Genomic DNA, 20208 nt, shown 5'->3' on the forward strand with positions numbered 1-20208 from the left:
CTATGTGATGTACTGCAACACCCTGCTCTCTCAGGAATATCTGTGTGTGTCCCTATTCTCTCCCCAACAAGTGGATGTTTTGATACACTAACTTCTTACTAGACGAGGTTATCGAAATAATGACTCATACTGGCTGTATCGCAACCGGCCGTGATTAGGAGTCCCATAGGGCGACACACAATTGCCCCAGCGTCATCTGGGTTTGGCCGGTGTAGGCCGTCATTGTAAATAAGAATTTGTTCTTAACTGACTTGCCTAGTTAAATAGAAAATACAATAAAAAGCACTTTATGATTTATTTATTTCCGGACAATATTAGTCATCTCTTTAAGTGAGTCATGATGGAGCTGTAAAATGATTCCTTCACTAAGCTAACATTGATGTTTTCATCCCACTTTTGTACGTGTTTTCTTGCCCTTTTGGTCTGTTTATCGATGTCTGTCTTTTCTAATACAGGACTTATCTTCACATTCAATATGTTTTCTGTCTCTTACCGGGACTCACAACTACATGCACAGAGAGCATTCATCCACCTCCCACACACACATATTCCTGTGCTGCGCTAACTAGGTGCAGGACATAGCAGCATATCTAAGGTGTCCCCTCTTCCAGGTTAGGTCCATATGGAGACCAGGGCTGCCCTGCCAGGGATACAGGACCACGGGCAGTAGGCAGCAGATGGCCTCTCTCTCCTGGGCCCCCTGCCCACTCACCTCTCCTCCTCCCCTCTGGGCCTGGTAGCTGGTGCAGTCCGTTTCTATCCGTTTTGACCATGGCTCTAAGACTGGATAGGTGGAACCAAGTGGTTGCTTGGCTTTCACGTGGGAAGCAATAGGAGCATGGAGCTATCTGGTGTCACATATTCAATGAGTCCTTCCATGAGACTTGATGGTGTCGTAAAGGGGATGCTATGCTGCCTAGTGCTCGCTGTATTAACGGATGAGTAACGGAATGTCTAAAAACAGAGGGGGTATCATTTATGATGACGCTGCACTTTTGGATAATACTTTCTTTGTCCGAAGTTGTGCAGAAGTGTCTTGAGGCAGTTTCTCACAGATGTGATGTTTGTTGCAAACTCTAATGCAGTAAGTTTATTATTGGCTGGATTAACCCCCAGGCCAGTTCTGGTAGAAGTGGATTTTGAAGAGAAAAACAAAAGCCCAGCTATGTTTTTAAAGAAAATAATCGCCCACTGTTCTCACAGACTGCAGCAAACTATTCTGTCTAACGTATACAACTGTTACTGTAGCCATATAATGACCAGTACTGTGTTCCCCAAGCCTCCATTACAGCACAGAGCAACCATCCATTAGAGTTGTCTGATAAGGAGTACAGTGCCTTGCAAGTATTAGAGGTGGTTGAAATATCCAATAAATGTCGTTCCACTTCATGATTGTGTCCCACTTATTGTTGATTCTTCACAAAAAAATACAGTTTTATATCTTTATGTTTGAAGCCTGAAATGTGGCAAAAGGTCGCAAAGTTCAAGGGGGCCGAATACTTTCGCAAGGCACTGTATATATATATATATATATACCTGTTCTGAAAGGTCCAGAGTCTGCAACACCACCGTGCAAGGGGCACCACCAAACATGTGGCACCATGAAGACCAAGGAGCTCTCCAAACAGGTCAGGGACAAAGTTGTGGAGAAGTACAGATCAGGGTTGGGTTATAAAAAAATATCTGAAACTTTGAACATCCCACGGAACACCATTAAATCCTTTATTAAAAAATGGAAAGAATATGGCACCACAACAAACCTGCCAAGAGAGGGCCTCCCACCAAAACTCGCGGATCAGGCAAGGAGGGCATTAATCAGAGAGGCAACAAAGAGACCAAAGATAACCCTGAAGGAGCTGCAAAGCTCCACAGCGGAGATTGGAGTCGTACACTCCAAAGAGCTGGGATTTACGGAAGAGTGGTCAGAAAAAATCCATTGCTTAAAGAAAAAAATAAGCAAACACATTTGGTGTTCGCCAAAAGGCATGTGGGAGACCCCCCAAACATACGGAAGAAGGTACTATGGTCAGATGAAACTAAAATGGAGCTTTTTGTCCATCAAGGAAAATGCTCTGTCTGGCGCAAACCTAACACCTCTCATCACCCCTAGAACACTTCCCCACAGTGAAGCATTGGTGGTGGCAGCATCATGCTCTGGGTATGTTTTTCATCGTCAGGGACTGGGGAACTGAATTGATGGAGCGATGGGGAAATTCTTGAGGGAAACCTGCTTCAGTCTTCCAGAGATTTGAGACTGGGACGGAGGTTCACCTTCCAGCAGGACAATGACCCTAAGCATACTGTTAAAGCAACACTCAAGTGGTTCAACAAAGCCCAGACCTCAATCCAATTGAGAATCTGTGGTATGAAGATTGCTGTACACCAGCGGAACCCATCCAACTTGAAGTAGCTGGAGCAGTTTTGCCTTGAAGAATGGGCAAAAAATCCCTTTGGCTGGATGTGCCAACCTTATAGAGACATACCTCAAGAGACTTGCAGCTGTAATTGGTGCAAAAGGTGACTCAACAAAGTATTGACTTTGGGGCGAGTGAATAGTTAAGCACGCTCAAGTGTTTTTGTCTTATTTCTTGGTTGTTTAACAATAAAAAATATTTTGCATCTTCAAAGTGGTAGGCATGTTGTGTAAATCAAATGATACAAACTCCCCAAAAAATCTATTTTAATTCCAGGTTGTATTGCAACAAAATAGGAAAAATGCCAAAGGGGGTGAATACTTTTACAAGCCACTGTAGAAAGGATGCTGTCCAGAGTGTGGATTGGAGTTCACAGATAAGCTAGGGGGGTTAATGGGCACAAGATTGGGTGATTCGCAGGACAACACAAGCTAGCTTGGGGCAACTTTAATCATCTTCATTTACAACAACCTTGTGTCTTCATTCGATCCTGAATGTTCTATTCATTTTATTTCTGGAGTTAGTTCTAAGATACATTTCCAATTTGATCCACTAAAATGTCTATACTTTATACGACAGTGTAATGCCCTCCATTTGAGATGTAATGCATTAACCCACCTTCAAACCCCTTCCCAGCCCAAATGCACACATCATCCATCTTTATCATGCAGCCATTCCTTTAGGAAAGTGTGGAACCCCCTGTGTGTGTTTGTGCTCTCCTCTCATCCCTCCATTCTCTCTTCTTTAGCTGCATGTTTAATTACCTGGCTAGCAGGGAAATGGGTCAGCGGTGTGATGATCAGCTGAGCCCTCACGATCAATCACCCTGACGACTATGCTCCCGAGCAGACGTGCCCATTAGCGCATGAGTGTGTTTTTATCTGTGAGTGAGTAGAAATGGGGGGGGGGGGGGGGGGTCGCAGCTCATTTTCTGGTAAATTCCTAATGTGATTTCCTTGAGGGTTCTTCCAGGGAGAAACAGCCACAGGGCTAAGCATTGCAGCAGACAGACGAGACGAGGAGGCTTGTTAGATGATGGGATGGTGAAGCTAAGCAAAGGGCTGCAGGCTGGTCACACGGCTGACTAAACTTGTCCATATACGTAAATGCAGCAACTGATTGAAATCTCTGTCTCTCTCTCACTCCCTCTCTCTCTGTTAGGTTTTTGTTTCTACAGTACCTAATCTAGAATTCTACCCCCCTCGCCCTCTCCGTTTCTCTCTCTTTCTCTCTCTCTACACCCTCTCTCTTCACAGTGCCCATTGCGCCATGTCTGCCACACAGCTGGAGGAGACAGAAAATGTTTTTGGTGAGTGCTTCTTTCTCTCTCTCTCTCTGTGTTTGTGTGTGTTTGTGTCTCGCACGTTTAATGAGTGTTGTATATGAGATGCACTAACGAAGATTGTGTGTTTGTGTGCGTACATCTCTCAAAGAAAGATACACGACATGAGGCACACAGAAATAAAGCGTTTGTGTGGTGTGTGTCTGGCATAAACTACTGTATGTGTGTGCTGTGCGCTGGACCTATAACTTTCTGAATACCATGGGTCAGGGAAATCTGTGGAACATGAGGGCGTCTCTTGTTGTAATGATACGTGGGAAGGCCTATGCTATGAAATATCATGACTGCTCTTCTCAGCTTAAAGGGCAGTCCAGTCAGGCTACACATGCATGCAGACACACACATACACACACAAACACTCCATGTCCTATTTTAAGAAAATCAATTCCTAAAGAGGCTATGACTCAGACTTCTACATCACAGCACCTTTGTATATAACGTTGAAACCAGCAAGTACCTCTCAGTCAGAGTCCTATAAATACTCCCTATTCCCCTTCGGAACAGCTCCCAGGTCACCTCTCTCTCCCTGAATAAGACACCCCAGCGCTAATGTGGAACATCACCCTTTGTGTGGACTCAGCCGTTTGGGTCTGTTGTGACGTTGTATTAGTTAATGTGACGACTGTTGCTCATCGAATGATTACAAGTTTCTAATTACATGATTAACTGAATCAAGCAATTATTAACTCATTAACCTGGGGCACCATGGGAAAACTAGTTTTTATTGAGTTTCTATTTCCCAAATTAACTCAAAGAATATCAGAATATCGATTTTACAACAGCCGCTAATTAACCAGTTGCCTCTAACTGTCTCGTTCTGAACGTCGTATAGCCCGTGAATATGCACGGACCCGGGTCCCACTAATGAATTCGTACCACACCAATTTTAGTTGAATATTTATTTACTAAAAAGCTCAAATGATGATAAACATATACACATAGACAAAACACATTATAGGCTATTGATTAGAACTTAGTATAACGGGCCAACACAATATGGCCAGTGTTACCCACAATGGGAATTTCAAAAGAGAGAGAACAGAAAGAAGTACACGAGAAATATACATTTGGGTGAATTTGTCAGCTATGCTATTCTAACCCTTTCCTCAAACTGCCGCTCTTATGGGTCAGAATATAATGATGTAATTACGTGGGAATGATCTCCGGGGATTCTCTGCATAGGCCTTCAGCTATTCGATGATGCGCTACTCCAGCGCACCTCTCTGACCGTCTTCTCGGTGTCAGTGTCCTTTTTGGCTTAGGAGTCTGTTCCCTCACCCCTTTCTCTGGAAGGGGTCTTCTGAGGCCAGGCAGCTCTGTAGCTCAGAGCTCACAGCATAGGAATGAAACCCTTTAGATACCACGATTCGATGGGAGATGGAGGCTAGGTGGTTCGACTAGAATTCACCCGCTTAGACACAGCTACTCATCTGTAGCTTGGGTAGAAAAGGATTTCTTTGTCCTTAAACTTGCGTTGCGTCCTGGGTTTGTTTACTTTTTAAGACCCTGCTGCAGCTGGGGTCACGTAGTCTTGTTGTAAATTCTATACTCACAGGTTTTATACCCTTGGGTCAGAAGTGGGCAAGGCCGCCTTTAGGGCAATTCTCTGGGCATACCAAGTTAATGAGGCAAGGGCTAGATTTTTCTTAAATCCCATTCTAAACAACTAACTTAACATTTCATCTTCCCCAAAACATTATTTTTGATTTGGATATTTTCCATACAACGTACAATGTATAAACATCAAACATATACTAGGAAAACCCTTCACATTACAATGTTTTCGTAATAACGTCATCTATTAACCTTAATAACAGAACAAAGATGACATACATTTTCATAGTCCATCTATCGTCATGACCACCATTGTGGCTGACGAAAACCATTGTTCCAAAGTCCCTTTAGTTCATGTTTAATGTTCTGAGGCTGGTTCTCTATAGTGACAGGACAAAGGAATTTGTCTGTGGCCTGAGATTTACCAGGGGCGTGGGGGCCATAAAACCCCCCACGTCTTCAGACCCCTAGATCTGTCCTCCTCTGCTGGGGTTGAGAGATAATCTGTAGGGTTGTGGTCTCCTGTAACCTGACTTGATCAAGACAGTCATGACAGGTCTCAGCGGTGTCAAGTCCAATTCCCCAATGTGCCGACTTCTACATTCCCGCCCCCCTCTAACCCTCTGTCTTATTGGCCCAGACGCCCCAAATCTGCTCAACTCCTCTAAAAAACATTAATTTCAACTGTATTATGGATTCACGTAGCTAACATTGAAGCGTGCATCTACCTGCCTGCTGGCTCGGATGTGAGGTATTTTTAGAGTGTATTTGCATGCATGTGTGTGTGTCTCCACAGCACATCTTTCAGATATCCAGTCACTAAATTAGACAAAACTACACAGCCGGTGGATCAGCCTGACAGCCTCGAGATGTGGCAGTGAGCGACACTAATAGACATTTTTGAACTGACCGCATCTTGTTTGCTTCGCCAGCTCTCTGGCGTTTTCTTAATATACTGTGCACACTTTCCTCTAGTGATGCAGCTGTGAGATTGACCTTCATACCTCTCTAGAAAGGTCCACAGGGAAATATAGAGTCGGGGGTAGTGCGCTCAGTAGACCTATAGTGGGGGTGGGCTGTAGTATATCTGTCTCCTACCTACTCCATGTATGGTCTGTGTAGAATCCAATAAGGGGTGGGAGGATGGCTTATGGGGGATGACAGGGGGGTGTGGCTTGGTTTGGTCAATATTTAATGGTGCCTCTTAGCACAGAGACTAGGTCTAATAAGAGCAGGGGGGATAATGTGCACCACTGGGGCTAAAAGAATGGGAAAAAATTAAGAGGTGATTCTCAGTTCACCCTCCTCCTTCACCCCGCTTTACTCCTCCATGTTGTCTCGTATAATGTTGTCAACAAGGTGAACAGGAGGGTTGAGATACTGGAGCCAAGAAATGTTGTTGTTTAACGTGAGGGATTCACCCTGTAAAATAGCTTGTTGTTGTCTGTTGTCTTTGGGGTCGCTGTGCTTGGTCTCCCTTGACTCGCTCAGTGGAAACGTGGTAGAGAACGTAGGCGGGGGCGAGCAGAACAATTTCCCTCTGCGGCAGTTCGGCCTGTCTGCCTTCATTACTGTCTGTGTACATCCTAATACTGAACCACGGAGTCAGCCAATACACAGCTCATCCAATGAACCACAAAGACAATGCCATACTGAACTAGCAGTCCCACTGCTATCGTAGCACACAGCCTGAACCTAACCTAACGCAATACAGTTTCAATCTTATAAGCCGAGAATCCATATCCACTCAAACCTTACACTGATATTCTTGATATAAAGCTTGTTCAAGGCTTCAGTTATACTGAACCAAACCTTGCTTCCTGATACAAAGCATGTGTCATATAATAAACCAACTTGAGGAACGCAGCACCAATCTGAAACGGCAAAGCACTCAATTCCATTCACCCCCAGATTGCGGAAAATTGAATTTAATGAACCTTACACTCTACCACACTGAGTGTTGTGGTTTTGGACTCGATAGCCCAAGCTAGACCCAGTGGTGTCTATCTATACAAATTAACTTTGTGTGCTGCTTGAGTTTTAGCCTGTTGTGCAAGGATGTACCACTAGACAACACTACTAGAGCAATTAACTTCCGTGTTCAATTCTATTTCTGGAGGGAAGTGTGACATGCAGGGGTTGGAACCATTTCCCCCCCAATCATATCGTTCATAACAGAACCAATATTTTTTTTGTTCAGTTCCACTGTTCCGACCGGCAAAAGAAAGTTCCGAACCGGTTTGAACCAAAAAAAAGTAACCATTAATATTCAGAATTATACCCATGGAGGAGCAGCTTCTATGAAGGAACATTGAATGTCTTTGAACTTCAGAGAGATGGTTTAACGTTGGACCAAAACTAGCTAGCTAGTGTGTGTGTGCAGAGCTGCACCAGAATCAAAATAAAACATTTGTAGTTAATAAATCCAATGTCAAATGTGATAACTATTTAGTATCCTTAAGTAGCATTGAAAAAGTTAATCCATTCTTCTCTAATAACAAATCTCTCTTCCTAATTTCTGAATCATACTTGTAAATTCAGTAGCAGGCAGGCAGACACTGGAAAAAGAGTGAGGGCTTTGCATAGAAGCTTTGTTGCATTTTTTTTTTTTTTTGCAAATGGATGCCCGGAATGTAAAATAATGTTATTAACCGGTTCCCATGGTTCTGTTCAAGAATAGTATAGATCACTTTCATTCCAGGTTTTGATTCTGTTCCTTGAAAAATGACGTTCTTTCCGGTTTTCAGTTCTGTTCCCTGACCCCTGGTGATATGTGTACTGTGTGCTGTTTTAAATTTGGACAGATTACAATGCTTCTGTAAGATAGCAGATGGCTACTGTTGAGTCGTGATTTCCAAAGCAAAGGAGGTTCCCTTTCGTCGACTGTGAGGTACATGAAAAGGTATTGGAGACAGGTCTCCTCCATCTCTGAGCATGTAGCCCATAACATGCACAGAGCGGGCGAAAGGTCAGTTGGGTGTTCAACCTTCCTTGTCAGTAAGCTGATGGCAGAACTACAGGTGGAAAATGTCACTCTGCCTCCATTTGACCACTGCTGGGTCACTGAGCAGCACAAACATTGATTTACAGAGTGCACCCCAAATGGCACCTTATTCCCTAGGGCCTATAGAGCTCTAGTCAAAAGTAGTGCAAAAGTAGGGATCAGGGTGCCATTTGGGATGCAACCACAATTTGAATGGATGAACAACAGGGTTCTGAATATAGCCATAGTGAGTCATATAGACATTGTACTTTCATTCTCAAATTCCACCCCACCCCTCATGTTAATTAAGACAATGTCGTAAGCTAGGACAGTGTAGAGAGAGCGAGGTCCAAATTTGCCCAACCACAGTCAAGTGGAGTCCAGAGGAAGTGCTACATTATTCTGGAGCTCATTGTGCATTGTGGTCTTCTTAGATGAGAATGGATCTCTGGTCATTTAGTGTGATCTGCCACACCTGCCCTTTTATTCAGACTGCTCAATAAATCGAATTGTATTTGTCACATGCGCCGAATGCAAAAGGTGTAGACCTTGCAGTGAAATGCTTTCTTACAAGCCCTTAACCAAACCCCCCCCCCCTTCCCCAAAAAATAACAATAAGAAATAACAATAACAAATCATTAAAAAGCAGCAGTAAAATAACAATAGCGAGGCTATATACAGGGGGTACCAGTACAGAGTCAATGTGCGGGGGCACCGGTTAGTAAAGGTAATTGAGGTATTTATGTACATGTAGTTAGAGTTATTAAAGTGACTATGCATACAAGGTATATAACAGAGAGTAGCAGCAGCGTAAAAGAGGGAGGGGGGGCAATGTAAATAGTCTGGGACTATGGTCGTCTCGGAGTATAGTACACGTCCTGGTAATCCATCTGGCCCTGCGGCCTTGTGAATGTTGACCTGTTTAAAGGTCTTACTCACATCGGCTGAGGAGACGGTGATCCCACAGTCGTTCGGAACAGCTGATGCTCTCATGCATGCTTCAGTATTACTTGCCTCGAAGCGAGCATAGAAGTAGTTTAGCTCGTCTGGTAGGCTCGTGTCACTGGGCAGCTCTCGGCTGTGCTTCCCTTTGTAGTCTGTAATAGTTTGCAAGCCCTTCCACATCCAACGAGCGTCGGAGCCGTTGTAGTACGATTTGATCATAGTCCTGTATTGACCCTTTGCCTGTTTGAGGGTTCGTCGGAGGGCATAGAGGGATTTCTTATACGCTTCCGGGTTAGACTTCCACTCCTTGAAAGCGGCAGCTCTACCCTTTAGCTCAGTGTGGATGTTCCTTGTAATCTATGGCTTCTGGTTGGGGTATGTACATACAGTCACTGTGGGGATGACATCATCAATGCACCTGTTGATGAAGCCAGTGACTGATGTGGTGTACTCCTCAATGCCATCGGAAGAATCCCGGAACATATTCCAGTCTGTGTCAGCAAAATAGTCCTATAGCTTAGCATCTGCTTCATCTGACCACTTTTTATTGACTGAGTCACTGGTGCTTCCTGCTTTAATTATTGCAGGAATCAGAAGGAAAGAGTTATGGTCAGATTTTCCAAATGGAGGGTGAGCTTTGTACGCATCTCTGTGTGTGGAGTAGAGATGGTTGCACATTTAACATGCTGGTAGAGATTTGGTAAAATGGATGTAAGATTCCCTGCATTAAAGTCCCCGGCCACTAGAAGCGCCGCCTCTGGATGAGCATTTTCCTGTTTGCTTATGGCGGTATACAGCTCATTTAGTGCGGTCTTAGTGCCAGCATTGGTCTGTGGTGGTATGTAGACAGCTATGAAAAATACAGATGAAAACTCTCTAGGTAGATAGTGTGGTCTACAGCTTATATATACTCTACCTCAGGTGAGCAAAACTTTGAGACTTCCTTAGATATCCTGCAACAGCTGTTGTTTACAACTATACACAGACCGGCAACCCTCGTCTTACCAGAGGCTGCTGTTCTATCCTGCCGATACAGTGTAAAACCCGCCAGCTGTTTATTCTTCATGTCGTCGTTCAGCCACTACTCGATGAAACATAAGATATTACAGTTTTGAAAGTCCCGTTGGTAGTTTAGTCTTGCTTGTAGGTCGTCGATTTCATTTTCCAATGATTGCACGTTGGCCAATAGAATGGATGGCAGTGGGGGTTTACTCGCTCGCCTACGAATTTTCAGAAGGCAGCCCGACCTCCTCCCCATTTTTGTCTGTCTTCTCTTCTGGCAAGTGACGGGGATTTGGGCCTGTTCCCAGGAAAACAGTATATCCTTCACGTCGGACTCGTTAAAGGAAAAAGCTTCTTTCCAGCTTGTGATGAGTAATCGCTGTTCTGATGTCCAGAAGGTATTTTTGGTCATAAGAGACAGTAGCAGCAACATAATGTACAAAATAAGTTATAAACAACGCAAAAAACAAACAAACAAAAAAACACCGTTGGTTAGGAGCACGTAAGATGCCAACCATCCTCTCCGGCGCCATTCTATAGATAGGTGTCATGACAGTACATTAATGTGTCATTACCAATGCTATGAGTCATATGCAGAATCCTATACCCCATAAGGTTTACATGAAGAGTCCTTAGTTGATGTTAGGTGCAATGACCATTAACTGTAATACTGTTTAAATTGTTTGTCTACATTCAATTAAAAACAGAAGTCGTCTGCACCACAATTCAGTTCAGGGAAACGTTTCTTCACATTCTAACTCAGAATATATTTTTTTAAACTATTCTAAAACAATGTATTTTAATGAGCTGTAGATAAATCGGTCACATTTGTGTTGCTAAGGAGTAGAAATCCATTAAAAAAAAATAATACTTCATTGAACCTCATGTCCTTGGTGTCTGAGGGTGTTCATCATCACTCCCTTCCTTATCGTTATCCCAGTGTCTCTGAACCTCACTGAGAGCCTGCATGGACAGTGTGCTGCCTGGGCATTTCTACATGATTAAAGACCAATTATATTAGAGTGAACACTCAGCCATGGGAGAGAGGGAAGAGGATATGCACGACAAGAAAAATGAGTCGATCTTTAGATTTCCTCTTAATTCTCACACAAATCAAAACACTTGAGTCATATTTTCTCTCTCTCTTATTTTTTAGTTGTATTACTTTTGGTGTCGGTGGTGGGATCCTTTGAAAATAGGCTCTTAGCTATTTAGCCTAATATTGTCCGGGACATGATAGTAATTACTATACGGTATATTTCAATAATCTTGCCCAAACTTGAATGGCTGCAGTGAGCATCAGAGAAGAGAACTTCAGTGATCCTGTGTGGTTCATAACTGATGAAAGGTCTCACCACTTTCCTCTGTTGCATCTTATTTTTAGTCTGTCTCGGCAGACTGGCTGGTGTTAGATCCTCTATTACAGAGCAGTCAGTGCTGTCCTGTGCGGTACAGTACAGTCTGTGATGAGATCTGAGCGTCAGCCTGGTCAGAGAGCGGTATCAGATGAATCCTGTTAGTTGGCGCTTTTACTGCAGCGTGGCCGCCAATGAATCATCACTGGCCTCCGTTCTGAAACAACAACAACCGTGACAAGAGCACTTAGCTGTTGACTCACTCACATCTGGCCCCTCTGTGTCTCTCCATCACCGTACTGATGCACTTGTTCCTGAAGAGGGTGAGGGGAAGAATAACAAAGCCTAATACAATTGAATTACATATTTCTCACAAGTAATAGATCAATTGTATTATGTCAATTGCTTTGACTTGTGTACGTGTTTGATTAGGTCATTGTGGTACATGAATCCCTACTACAGTGCCAATGCTTCCCAAGAAAAAAGTGAATGTTTAGTAGAGGGATAGAGGCACTGTGTTTGTGGATTGATACAGCGCCTTCAGAAAGTATTCAAACCCCTTGACTTATTCCAGATTTTGTTGTGTTATATATATAGCCTGAATAAAATAAACAATTCTTACCCATCTACACACAATACCCAATAATAACAACATTTTTAGAAATGTTTGCAAATGTATTGAACATGAAACACAGAAATATCTAATTATGGGTATGCTTGATGCAGCCTCCACCATGCTTGAAAATATGAAGAGTGGTACTCAATGATGTGTTGTGTTGGATTTGCCCCAAACATAACGTTTTGTATTCAGGACATAAAGTTAACTTTTTTGGCACATTTTTGTGCAGTGTTACTTTAGTGCCTTGTTACAAACAGGATGTATGTTTTGGAATATTTGTGTTCTGTTACAGGCTTCCTTCTTTTCACTTTGTCAATTAGGTTAGTATTGTGGAGTCACTACAATTTTGTCAATCAATTCTCAGTTGTCTCTTATCACAGCCATTAAACTATGTAACTGTTTTAAAGTCATGGTGAAATCCCTGAGTGGTTTTCTTCCTTACCTGGGACTGAGTTAGGAAGGACACCTTTATCTTTGTAGTGACTGGGTGCATTGCTACACCATCCAAAGTGTAATGAATAACTTCACCATGCTCAAAGGGATATTCAATGTCTGCTTTTTTTTTTTTTTTTTTACCCATCTACCAATAGGTGCCCTTCATTGCGAGGCATTGGAAAATCTCCCTGGTCTTTGTGATTGAATCTATGTTTGAAATTCACTGCTCGACTGAGGGGCCTTACAGATAATTGTATGAGTCGTGTACAGAGATGAGGTAGTCATTCCAAAATCATGTAAGGATCCGCCCCTTTTTTTCAATTTCCCACTAAAATGACATACCCAGATCAAACTGCCTGTAGATCAGGCCCTGAAGCAGGATATGCATATTCTTGATACCGTTTGAAAGCAAACACTGAAGTTTGTGGAAATGTGAATGGAATGCAGGACAATATAACACATTACATCTGGTAAAAGATAATACAAAGAAAAACCAACAGATGTTTTTGTATTTTTGTATTTGTTTTTGTATCATCGTCTTTGAAATGCAAGACAAAGGCCATAATGTATTATTCCAGCCCGGGTGCAATTTAGATTTTGGCCACTAGATGGCAGCAGTGTCTGCGCAAAGTTTTAGACTGATCAAATTAACCATTGCATTTCTGTTCAAAACCTTTGTATCAAGACTGCCCAGAATTGCCTAATTTGTTTATTAATAACTTTCAAGTTCAAAACTGTGCACTCTCCTCAAACAATAGCATGGTATTCTTTCACTGTAATAGCTACTGTAAATTGGACAGTGCAGTTAGATGAACAAGAATTGAAACTTTCTGCCACTATCAGATATGTCTATGTCCTGGGAAATGTTCTTGTTACTTACAACCTCATGCTAATCACATTAGCCTACGTTAGCTCAACCGTCCCGTGAGGGACCCACCAATCCTGAAGAAGTTTTAAGCACTATTGTTGCACACAGAGTGAGTCCATGCAACTTATTATGTGACTTGTTAAGCAACATTGTACTCCAAAAGTTATTACGGCTTGCCATAAAAATGGGTTGAATACTTATTGACTCATACATTTCAGCTTATTATTTTTAATTAATTTGTCAACATTTCTAAAACATAATTCCCCCTTGACATTATGGGGTATTGTCTGTAGGCCAATGACACAAAATCAACATTTCATGAATTTTAAATTCAGGCTGTAACATAACAAAATGTGGAAAAAGTCAAGGGGTGTGAATACTTTCTGAAGGCACTGTAAGAGAGGACCAGGTCGTAGGTCAATGTTCATCCCCCACAATCCTCTGCTGACTCAGTCACAGGGGAACATCCAATGTGATTAAATAGATTAATTGTCATGTATTTGGGGGCTGGATAAATGGAGTGAAGAATGGAAGGGATGAGGGGAGGAGAGGGAGAGATAATTGATGGAAACGCTGAAGGGCTCTCAGATTGGGGTCAAGAGGTCAAAGGCAAAAGGATCGTTCCTCTGGGTTCACCACAGATAGAGGATGTTACAGCAGGGGGAGGATCAGATAAACATATTTCATTTGATCAATTAAACTCCTCAGTTTGACATGTAAAAAGGTGGTATAACAGTATCTTGTACCTTCTTGTAACACAGACATTAGAGGATTTATTTTACATGAAGGGAATTAGCTTTTGCCCAGTAGATTATCTTTCTAGGTCCCAGGTGAAATGAATATATTATAATAGCTGTAGCCTAATGTTTAGGTCTGGGCTTTCCTTGTAACACATTCTGCATCAAATGGATCTGTTAAAAGCACTTCTCAAATCTGTGTCCAGCACTTATTTGAGCTTTTCTCTGTGATCTTCCCTCAGACCTGAATGATCTGAATATCATCATTTTCTCTGTGATCTTCCCTCAGACCTGAACGAGGCCATCCCAGAGACAGAGCTGCTGGACAACAGCATACAGAAGGGGCGTGCCCAGCTGTCCGTCAAAGCCAGGAGGCACCGCCCCTCTCGTTCTCGCTTCCGAGACAGTGTCAGCTCCACAGAGGGAGATGACAGTCTGGAGAGGAAGGTGAGTGACAGGCGTGAGAGCCAATCAATCGATGACATGGACTCTCAAAGGGACAGGCACACCCACAGGACACATTCCTTTGTAGTCTGATGATGACCTTGTAGCATGTGATAACAAAAGACAATGGCCTTGTCTTGGTAATACAGTATAGCTAGACATCTTTGTATAGATAGCACCAAGGGAGATTTTAGGTATTTATTGCGCATGTTATATAGTCACTATACCATAATACTGCACACATGTAGCTAAGTCACATAGCAACTAAAGCTCTATAACTAACAGCGCTGTACATGCCTATACTCGTGAGTAGATCCTGATTGGTGAAAAACAAAGCTCGACTCAATCAGGCATTGAATCATGTTTCACTGCTTCATTTGACAATCAAATTTTAGTTGTAGATGGTAAAATACCATTGCAACCATCCACATGAAATCCGTTTCTTAGTCCTAGAACTCATTTCAGATGATATGGAGATTATCAGATGGGAAAATGTCTCAGTGGCCTTGGCTATTTTGGAGGGCATTGGAGAGTGTGTCTCGCTCTCTTCATATCTGTTGTTTGGTCGTTTTGAGTATTTTCTCTCACTAGAGTTACAGTCAATTCAAATGACATTCCAGCCCATTCAGGCATTTCATTGGACTAGCACTTAATTTGAAAAGTACCATACTACAGTTATGAGCATTTTCCCATTCAAATTTCATGTCCAATTATTCCTTACTATACAGGAGGTGGAATGGAATTGACCCAAACGCATATGTCCCTAATTGTGTTGATGAGTGGGTGCATGCTTGTGTTTATATGCGTAAATGCATGCTTGTGTGCGTGTATGTATGTGTGTCTGTCTGTCTGTCTCTCTGTGTGTGTGGTTGTGTGTGTGCGCGCGCATGTGTCCATTTATTGTTTGTGTCAGTCAGTTCACATATAAACATATTGTGGTGTTTCTGAATCTTTGTGCCATAGTGTCTGGACAGCCCCCTGCACTCCGTCCGTTCCCCCCTCCACTCCACCCTGCGAGGAGGCTCCTCCCCTTCTCCTGATTCGCTCCTCTCCTCGTCCTCCCCTTGTCCCACCTTACGGAGCCCCGTGTTCTCCTTCGACACCTCCTCCTTACGGCGCTCCCCGGAGGAGGGCGGGACCGGGTCGCCAGCCCCTCGGGGCCGGTACCGCCAGCTGACAAATGCCACGTCTCAGGAGGCCCTGGTGACCACGCCCAACAGCTCTCCCTCCAAGTCGTGTCCCAGTTCGGACTGCTCGCCTGTTTACATTCGACGGGCACGACGCCCAGACAGTGAGGGTACGAGAGGCAGACATCCGCATTGGGCAAGAAAATCCTCATCCTAGTTATTACAGTCCAACTCCCCACACTAAGAATTACATGCACTGTGATATTAACTATGGTATATTAAGCCTAAATAGGCAAAACACACACACACACACACACAGCCATAAATGTATTGATACACAACCACCATACCATTAAGGCCACACCAAAATGTTGGTAATGGTGGGTTAATGTATAAAAAAATGCTTTGATTAATCAATAATGTGCTAATTGCCATTTTTTTTTTCTCAGTGTTAGTTTCAGAAGACAGTCGAGACACCAGCCCGGCTGACCCCGGCAACAACAGCCTTATCTTCGACAAGAAGACCAAGAGGAGATTCTTGGACCTGGGGTAGGTGCTCAATATACAGACATTAAAACGGTTTACATTGTAAACACATTGTAAATTTGGCAGTGTCAAAACTGGTGCTTTCTGTTGATTTTAACCCACCATTTTTTTGTTCTTCTGAAGGGTCACATTGAGACGCTCCTATGTGAGGGTCAGAAAAGACAAGTCAAACAGACTGTCAATGGGAAGCCGGTGAGTCCATGGGAAGCCATTTTGGCTCTGTCCCTCTGTTTCAATACAGGAGGCAAAATGTTGGCTCTATTACACCTAGTTAGTATATTAGAGGCACCATTTTGGCTCATTCAGTTAGCATATTGAATGTCTCTCTTTCTCTGCACAGGGAGCCATCTGAGAGCCCGTCCAGGTCCTCTGGCTCTTTCGTGCCTTTCTCCTGGTTCACTGACAGCACCAGGGGCTCCGTGTCGTCCGGGGCAACTCCACCCTGCTCCCCCAAACTGGTCTCACAGGACTGCAGCCCCCGCAAGTCCAACTCCCAGGTAACTCACATATAGATGCCTTCAGATATCATATTTAGTTCAGACTGCACTATTATGTTACTACTACCATTGTCCACTTTGTGTTTTTATCATTATCAGAGGCCTCGTGTGTTTCTGTTAGCATTAGCATATAGTCTAGTCTTCATTTCATGTCTGTCATCAAGATTTCTGCCACATCTGCCAATGTCACAAAAATGATGTGCGCGCTTCAAAGGGACAGAAGGCCATGTGTTGTTATGGTTCTGGATGGCCAGATAGCTAGCAACAATTTTAAGAAACTGTCACATGGGGAATTGTAAGTGGCTCGTTTCAGCTCATTTACACTTTTTCTTGATACCATGTCTTGTTTTGAGGTGTTTTGACGGTCACCTCTATGCTAATATGAGAAGAAAAATGGCTAGATATCTAGCTAACCAATAACTGTAATGATGTAGTTGATAGATAAGTTCTCATTGTGCAACTGTATTTTTGTTTTCAATAAACATTGGAGACGAAATGTAGTTTACATGTTGTCAACAATTTAGGCCAACCCTTGTTTTGCCCCATACTGTAGTTGCACATGCGTCGGTTTTGTTTCTAAACAACCAAACCGTCTGTACATTCCACAGTTTAAATAACCAAGAAACGGATTCTGCTGTTACCCTTGGAGATATGCCAAATTCTTTTTACAAATTGTCAAGAAGGAGAAAACTTTCTCCTACTGGGTTTGAGCTTCAAATGCACATCAAATGAAAACAGTCACCAGATGAGAGAAGCAGACACCAGAGATATAAAACTGCTACACTTCTATAAACACTTTTGCGACTAGCATCGTCTAGTTTTGTCATCCTAAGCCTCTCTCCCTCTTTCTTCTTCTCCTTCCGTCTCACTCCCACCCTCTCTCTCTCTCTCTCTCTCTCTCCCTCCATCCATCCATCCACCTATCTCTCTCTCCCTCTCACTCTCTCTCACACATACACACAAACAGTGGGGAGAACAAGTATTTGATACACTGCTGATTTTGAAGGTTTTCCTACTTACAAAGCATGTAGAGGTCTGTAATTTTTTTTAATCATAGGTATACTTCAACTGTGAGAGACGGAATCTAAAACAAAAATCCAGAAAATCTCATTGTCTGATTTTTAAGTAATTATTTTGCATTTTATTGCATGACATAAGTATTTGATACCTTCCTCATGATCATTGATGCCCCACGAGGTGAGATTGACCGTCATCTTGAACTTCTTCCATTTTATTCCACTTCTTCCATTTTCTAATAATTGCACCAACAGTTGTTGCCTTCTCACCAAGCTGCTTGTCTATTGTTCTGTAGCCCATCCCAGCCTTGTGCAGATCTACAATTCTATCCCTGATGTCTTTACACAGCTCTCTGGTCTTGGCCATTGTGGAGTGGTTGGAGTCTGTTTGATTGAGTGTGTGGACAGGTGTCTTTTATACAGGTAACGAGTCCAAACAGGTGCAGTTAATACAGGTAATGAGTGGAGAACAGGAGGGCTTCTTAAAGAAAAACTAACAGGTCTGTGAGAGACGGAATTCTTACTGGTTGGTAGGTGATCAAATACTTATGTCATGCAATAAAATGCAAATTAATTACTTAAAAATCATACAATGTGATTTTCTGGATTTTTGTTTTAGATTCCATCTCTCACAGTTGAAGTGTACCTATGATAAAAAATTACAGACCTCTACATGCTTTGTAAGTAGGAAAACCTGCAAAACCGGCAGTGTATAAAAGACTTGTTCTCCCTAACTGTATATATAATTGATCTGGAGAGGCCCATGGTGTGACTCAGCTCCTGTGGAGAGTCTGAGGGATTGAAACCCAATTAGGAAGCAGGGCGCGTTTTCCTCTGTGTCCAAGAGGGTGCTGCTATTCGACATTTATCGACAAGCATGGCTACATTTACACAGAGGGGAAATCGATGGCCCTTTGTGCGGCACAATGTCACATACTCGTGTCAAATGTAACCTGTTTCAGAAAAGATATTGACAGATGACTTCGGGAGTTAAAACAAGAACATGGCACCGATGCAAGAGACTCTTCAGTTGTTAGATCCGATTGACCATATTGAGGGATTTTGGTGTTGCTCTGTCGTCCTGTTACATGGTTTGGTACATGCGCATCTATTGGATGGAAAACATAGCTTAATATACAGAAGAAAGAAGCTGAGGTACAGGGTTATAGGAAGAAGATAGGCTTATAGTGGTTGTCCGCTCAAAATACCCAGGAAGGCAGACATATGCCTCCCACTGACTTTGCACCAGCTAATTAAAGCCTCTGCCAAAGGCCTGAGTATTTCTAAGGGAAATAGATTATATTTCAGAAGCTTGTGGGCCAATGGCCGTTTAGCTAAGAAGCACAGAAAGGACTGATAAGAAATATACAGCCGTCCAAACACACCGTTGATGTAACAAAACAAGGTGTGTGTTCATGTATCAAACTGTTTGTATTTCACTGTCAAACGTATAGTTAAGAGCATGCCTGGCTCTTGGAGCTTTACAGTTGTTCTGCTTATGTGGACACATTGCTTTATAGATCAAAGGTGTTATAAGCCCTTGTCAGCACAACAAATATGGTATGTTGCATATTGAGATATATCTCTGCCATAGATGATGACATTCTTTCTGCTAATATGTTCATGTGTAGCCTGTCCATATCCTTGCCATGAAAACATATAACCAGTGGGTACACCCACAGGACACCTAACAATACATATGTTTCTTGTTGGAGGTCTCTCTTTGCCCACATTTGCAGTCGTAGGCAGAAATCCCATGATGCAATCGATGCTGTTGATTTACTCACCTTGGTGACTTGACCGCTGCGATGCTTTTAGCTAACCACAACATCAATGTCAAGAGAACTAGATTACCGTTTAACAAAAGAAGGAACGAAACACAGCAGAGCAAATTTCCACTTAGTGGTTAATAGATATTCTAATGCCCTTGTTTACATATGCTTTAAAAAACAACAACTTTGAATTAACTATTGGCAGGCTAAGTTCAGTGAGTTCATCAATATAGCCCTCTATGGGAGAAAACACCCATCCACCCCTCTCAGCTTCACTTGGTTTGATCCATTCTGAGTCAAAACCCTCCCAAATATTGGGGCAGGGGGAGTGTTTATACATACTCTCTAACACCTGCCACATGACACATCTAAAAAAAACCTTAGCAACATGTTGGGAGCATGGGCCTATCCCAAATAGCACCTTTATTTCCCGTAAAGTGCAATACTTTTGACTACAGGGCAAATGTAGTGCACTTTATAGGGACTAGAGTGCAATTTAGAACAGAGCTCCATGGGGTTTAATAGTGAGGAGTAGCTAGGCAAAGCATCCCA

The 20208-nt window shown here is 42.7% G+C and overlaps 1 protein-coding gene across 1 annotated transcript in view; it reads left to right on the top strand.

Moving 5' to 3' along the window:
• Positions 1-20208, top strand: part of LOC110538949 (sterile alpha motif domain-containing protein 14) — a 41204-nt gene that overhangs the window by 3226 nt on the left and 17770 nt on the right. The window contains exons 2-7 of the mRNA XM_036938167.2: positions 3671-3723; positions 14544-14701; positions 15662-15995; positions 16275-16374; positions 16495-16563; positions 16712-16868. Of these exons, the coding sequence (XP_036794062.2) occupies positions 3684-3723; positions 14544-14701; positions 15662-15995; positions 16275-16374; positions 16495-16563; positions 16712-16868 (858 nt within the window). The 5' untranslated portion in view covers positions 3671-3683. The remainder of the gene's footprint in view (positions 1-3670; positions 3724-14543; positions 14702-15661; positions 15996-16274; positions 16375-16494; positions 16564-16711; positions 16869-20208) is intronic.

This window comes from Oncorhynchus mykiss, chromosome 12 (assembly GCF_057628025.1).
Source record: "Oncorhynchus mykiss isolate SJ-2025 chromosome 12, ASM5762802v1, whole genome shotgun sequence".
Taxonomy (NCBI): domain Eukaryota; kingdom Metazoa; phylum Chordata; class Actinopteri; order Salmoniformes; family Salmonidae; genus Oncorhynchus; species Oncorhynchus mykiss.